This window comes from Nicotiana attenuata, unplaced genomic scaffold (genome assembly GCF_001879085.1).
Source record: "Nicotiana attenuata strain UT unplaced genomic scaffold, NIATTr2, whole genome shotgun sequence".
NCBI lineage: Eukaryota > Viridiplantae > Streptophyta > Magnoliopsida > Solanales > Solanaceae > Nicotiana > Nicotiana attenuata.
The window spans coordinates 54097-60437 of record NW_017674328.1 but is presented as its reverse complement, the minus strand read 5'-3'; the positions used below and the strand labels follow the sequence as shown (position 1 = coordinate 60437).

General features: G+C 31.6%; 1 protein-coding gene across 1 annotated transcript; it reads right to left on the bottom strand.

Moving 5' to 3' along the window:
* Positions 1–2848: 2848 nt before the first annotated feature.
* LOC109218425 (PI-PLC X domain-containing protein At5g67130) lies at positions 2849–5306 on the bottom strand. Its single transcript, XM_019382789.1, has 8 exons — positions 5098–5306; positions 4579–4701; positions 4318–4455; positions 4110–4208; positions 3711–4014; positions 3393–3616; positions 3197–3283; positions 2849–3041 (listed from the first exon to the last, which is right to left on the bottom strand). The coding sequence occupies exons 1-8, from the start codon at positions 5185–5187 to the stop codon at positions 3000–3002; spliced, it is 1107 nt and encodes a 368-aa protein (XP_019238334.1). The 5' UTR covers positions 5188–5306; the 3' UTR covers positions 2849–2999.
* Positions 5307–6341: the final 1035 nt, after the last annotated feature.

Sequence of the window (6341 nt, the reverse complement as noted above, 5' to 3'; positions counted from 1 at the left end):
AAAAAAAAAAAAAAAGTTTGGTCCATTCAATTTTTAGCTTTAATCGTCAAGCTTTTGTCTTTTATATACGTATTCAAAATAAATAAATGACCCTCTTAATTGAATTAGTGAATGTCCAAGGGATATATATATATATATATATATATATGATCTTTATATATTGGCTAGTAGATATAAATATTTTTGGCCGAGTGGACAAATTTGTAATTTCGGGTAACGGGGTTGTACGTTTTATTAGTGTAACACAAAATGTGTGACTCATAGTGTAATAACATCTTCTATAATTGCACACCCATTCCAAGCCTATTAATTTTGATTATAGTTACTGATTGCGCAACAATTTATAATCAACTTAATTTATGAATACGTGAAAAACATACACGATATCTACTATTATTAGTTGTTGTAATTTTCTTATAAGAATATCCCACAATTAAATATTAATTCATATATATTATCCCACTACAATTCCACAGTATCAAATCCTAACCTATTCTATTCGCGAATCACACATCCTTTTTGTTTCGTTATTATTTCTGGTAGAATGAAAGTAGAATATAATAGAGCTTTGTCGTCGGCACTCATTATCAAAACATAATTTTCCATCTCTATGTAGTTGGCATGTGATCTGGACGAGAGATAAAAGTATTGGATTTAAAAACTCAACACTTCAATATAAAAGTGTTACTTTTGAGCATACTAGAGTTAATGCATCTATTTTTCCGTGCGGATTCTCAATATTAAATTTTAATATTTTTCGAAAATATATTTTTGTGTTTTAAAATGTATTAAAAAGTACTATAAACCACAATTTCTTATAATTAAAACATTCAAAAATATTTCAATATCCTTGAATTGACTTCTAAATAGTAATGGTAATAATATCATACTTATATTGTAGGATAAGCAGAGAAGCAAATAAGTAATAACAATAATAATGACAAATACTAATAACAATACTACAGTAAATAAATTAATAAAAAAATAATTTGAGGATCCACAAAAAAAGAGAACTATATTATTGAGGACATCAAGGACATACGAACACCTGCATTTCACTAGTTCCTTGTAGCAAAGGCAAGACATCATTGGGTTGTTCACCAACCAATATTTCAATTTGTAATCTAAAAATTGTAAATGCTTCTTTATTAGTAAAAATATATATAAAATACACAATTCTGAAACTAAAATGCTGCATCCTGTACCCCATAGTTCACACAAAACAGTGTGCGTCATATCTTGACATTATAAAAAAGTTAGTGTTTGTAATCTTCAATGATATTATAGAGTATTTCGTGCCAGTTGTACGTGTTGCTATCTAATTGAACACTTAGTTTTTCATGCACAAAGAGCATAATTGTTTAATTAGTTCCACTTTTTTTTTTTTATATAGCAATTCTCAGCTTTTACAGCTCTTTATGACGAGTTTCAAGTTAACAGAATTTGTTAATAACAAATAAATTATTATCAATATTAATGTTCGTGCTGTACAGAACGTTGTTGAATCATAGTATTATGGTATGATAATTGAGAATCTGAGATTGAGTAATTATAATCAGGAATTTTATATTTTGGATCCCAAACCAGATCATTCGCATTGACAGAGATCAATTAAGTAATATTTGATTTATAAAATGATTATCAATAGCCCAATCCTAAAGCGGCCCAGCCATGAGTCTTGTATTGAGTGCACATGCTGCAGTGCCAAAATTGCTTCTATTTCTTTTCAATCTCTTTTATTGTTTTGTTTTTGGAAGAGTTAACTAAGATGGCCATGCTTTATATCTGAAGTTATTGGCCCATGGTCCTCAGTGAGGAAAGGACCTAGAACAGAAAAGAGAGCCGATAGGAAGTTAAAAGCAATTCTTATTTCTTCTTTCTCGAAAATCTGATGTGTGATTATAGGTACTATTTTTTCGATCATATGTGGTATTCGCCGATATCTTGGTCATCTGACCAAGGAGCATCACGTTGGCTTTAAAGCAGCTGCATGGTACTAGCATTTTGTAGACGTGGTTCGATTATTCCTATTTCCTCCTACATAACATATGCAAGCCTTACGTGGACGATTTGGTAGTCTTTTCAAAAGAAAGAACCGACCACATTGAAAATTTACGCGAAGGGACAAATCCTATTTGAAATGAATGGTGTGATTTTGACCAACCGTTTAAACTTAAAAATAATTGATAGACATACGATGTGTGTATAATCAGTTTATAATTCATATATACTCCCTCCGTTTCATATTAAATGAGGTACTTTTCTTTTTAGTCTGTTCCAAAATAAATGATACATTTCTATATTTGGAAATAATTCAACTTTAAACTCCTCATTTTACCCATTTTACCCTTAATGAGAAGCTTTTATAATCACACAAAAGTCATGGCGCCACAAAGCTTTACCCCTTAATCTTTTAAGACCACAAATTTCAAAAGTCTTTTTTTTTTCCTTAAAATCCGTGCCGAGTCAAACTGCCTCATTTAATTTGAAACGGAGGGAGTACTAGCTAAGAAAAGTAAATAATGAATTTGACCGGGTAATTCCACCCATTTGACTTGACAAAGTGTTAGTAGAACTAAACTAATAATTGAGATTTTAGTTCGATAAGAGAAATATAACATTATAATTTAAAGTTTCAAAAATTAAAATGGACAAAATCTTTAGAAGAACGGAAATTTATAAAGAGATGATACTAATGAAAAATGTCAACTATTTTGGTTTGTATCGAAATAGAAAAAGTGTTGTATGAATTGGGATGGTAAAAATATTGAAACCGAATGGTTAACTAATGAAGTAGAAGAATTGCACCTTTTTCATAGATCAAATACTAATAGGGAGACAGAAAAAACATAGTACCATCTTTTACCTTTTATATTTCTTTTCTAAGGTGCAAAACACATATTCAAATGTTTTCTTCTCATTTTAGAGATTTCCAAACAAGGAAAAAATCAAAATAAAAAAGTACTGTAATCTATTCTTTTAATATCAATTTTTCCTTGTCATGATCGAGAACTGCAGGCTCCAGGGGTAGTAGATCCCGTCTGCAACATTCAAGAATTGGCATCGGTCAAATACTCAAATATTTCACGATAAAGAGTAATTATCCAAATTGCATTTTTAGAAAGAAAAAAAAAATTAGATATTGCATATATGCAAAATTAGAAACAATTATTTCGTTTTTCAGTATATTACATACCGAACAGGAATGTACATCACTACACTGGCACAAGAGCTGCCCATTAAGAGTATCTGTAGCTAAAAATGCACCTCCTCCTTCACTTCTCTACATAATTCATCCCAAAGAAGAATTTAAATAAAATCAGTTTCATAGCCTTTGAAATTAAAACTAATTAAGTAGTGAAAAACCTGCATATTTCTAGTTAAAAAATAACCTTGTAATAATCAACGGCGATGAAATTAGCCCAGCGATTAGCCGCAGCATTGTGACAAGTCGTAAGCATGTCAAGAAGTTCCCCTGAATTCTGAACACAAGCCAATGGCTTCAATGGCACTGACCTAAAGTAATTTACCAACACCAAAGATTTACTTGTATCATCCATTTTCGATGACTCTGCCCGATTCGGACAACTTCCTTTTTTCATTCCTCCATCCCCATCTGCCACATACAAAAAAAATTACGCGATATTTTATATGAAGAGTTTAAGTTTTATATATCGACAGTGTAGTGTATAAGTGATTGGACGTCTTACATTGATTTTCGACCATGTAATTCCATTGGTAAGCTATTCCTTCACTCTCTTCTTTGGACTTTTTGGAGGTAAAAACAATTAGTCTTTGGTTATTAGCCACCATGTCACTAACAAGGGGCCAGTTTTGACCACCTTTGGGCATTTTTGACACTGGAAACCAATATTTCATTAGTCCTGCATCTGTGAACACTTTGGTCAAACCTTTTGGTGTCTCTACATAATCTTCTAAGATCAATGTCACAATTTCTGATGGATTTGCTGATAAGAATGCCTCAATTTCCTTCAATGTGTCTATTGCTGGTTCCTACAAGACCAAATATCATCGATTTTTTATTAATTTAATCAATTGATGTAAATATGAAGAAAAAGAAAGTGTCGCGAAATGGAATTAGAACATACAAATGCCGTATAGTCGTGACAATTGCCTCCAAATGAGTGGCACAACCATATATCTCCGTCGAAATCATAGGTATCAAGCATTAAACCCCGAACACCATTCTAGTAGGTTAACACGATAAAAGATATAATTAAGTAAATAAATAAAATTCACTTTAAATGACGTGGTTCACACAATTAATCAATTCTGAGATTAGAGAAAATAACATACATTGAGCTGTTGAGTAACAGTATCCTCTTGATTGGTAGGGGTTATTCTGGGGATCCCAGTGTGTGATGGCTCTCCCTCAATGGCAAAAGCATTATGGGTCGTCAGAAATGCATACTTGTTGAATGGTAGAGAATTATTCTGTAAGCCCATACAAAACAAAATATCAGCCCAATTAAAAAGCCCACTATAATTCACTAACCCAGTTTAAATGTATCCAACATAAGCCCAATCTAAAAGCCCAAATGTTATTTACATACGTACCACTAGCTTAAATGGGTTTGTGCCGGTAGATCTAACACATCTGTTTCCTGAAAAAGATACAGTACAAGAAAAACAAAAAAGCCCAGCTTCACAATCTGCGTCCGTTGAGCATTTGTCGTCCAGCTGAATTACACATTTGAGAAAAAAATTAGTCATCAAACTTCCATCTGCGCATTTAACTGAATCCAATACTTTTTTTTACACAGCGTGAAAAATCAGTAAATCTTTTTTAAAAATTTGGTTTTTTACCTATAATTTCAAAACCATAATGAATTCAATAACATAAAAAATTTATGGCTAATTCAATCAAATTTAAATATGAGTGTTGAGCAACTGCACTCATTGTTTTCAGCCTGAACACAACTCAGACATATACAACAACAACACTAACAAACCCAACCCAGTGTAATCGTACAAGTGATGTTTGGACAACTCAAACATATATAATTAAAATTGATGAATATTTAAGCGCACTGACTCTGAATCTTGAATCGACAACACAACATATATAAATACTACCTTGCATGTTCCATTAGAGCAAGCAGTGGCGACAACGAAGAATGCACAGATAGTGAGCAGTAAAGGAGAAATATTTTGATGAGAAACCATGATATGAAGATGAAGAGGGAAGAGGAGGAGGTTGTGAAGAAGGGAAAAAGAGTGGTTTATTTTGAAAAAAATAAATGGAAGAAGAAAGGGTATATATAGAATACTAAAATTTCTATAGGTTTGTTTTGAGTATGGGCTGAGATAACGAAGCCATAATTGTTGGGAGTAAGAAACTGACAGCGGAAATAGCAAAGGTATATGCTGTTGATATCAGGATAGCGAAATTTGAATGAGAATGCGAGACTTTTCGAGTAGTTTGAACGAGGCACGGAGACTTTAATTAATTACATTTAGGAGTGAAGAGATTATAGAAATTTCATTATTAGAGAATAATCATAAGTGATTTATTAGGAGATCAGATTAATGCACCGGAGGATCATCTCACTAAAATGTTTAACGTATGTTAATAAATGATTATTGACTCAGTATTGACTCCAGATTGTTTGTTCAGCAACTCATCCTAACTTATTATTACTTTTAATTAATATAATACGGTTTTAAGATGAAGAAAAAAAGGGGAAGCCTTATTAATAACATTCTGCAATTGATGATGTAAGTTAATGATCCAATTAAGTATCAAAATTAGCATTTTCATCAGTGCTTTCACGTAGTAACAACTAACAACACACCGGGCAATTGACTTTAAATTACCTACTTTAAATATTTAAGCCGGTTAAGGAAAATGATTTAAGCAGTGTTATTTCAGTTTAAGTTATTGCTTATTTAAGATGTAAGGATAAGGACATTCTCTGGTATGAAATCCATTGAAGAAAAATATAGGCAGAGACTTGGGACCAAATCCATTAATAATGCAATTTATTGGTTAACTCATAAAAAGCATACCGATTTAAGATAAAATAAATAAAGAAAGGATAATTATTTTAGCATCCATATTATCGGCTGTTCACATTGTCCAAAAGGACAAAATTTATTCATACACAATGTTTACTAATTCTATACTTAAAATGTGTTATTTACGTATACTCATATCATTAATATTTTTTAAAGGACAATGTTTATTCATATATATATATATATATATATATATATATATAGTCTTCTTTTAAAGAAAAAAGTTAAAGGCCTCTTGTCGAAGCTCCGATACCCTGATTGAAATTGGCTACCGGCTCCCTACTAACGATGTAGCACATGTT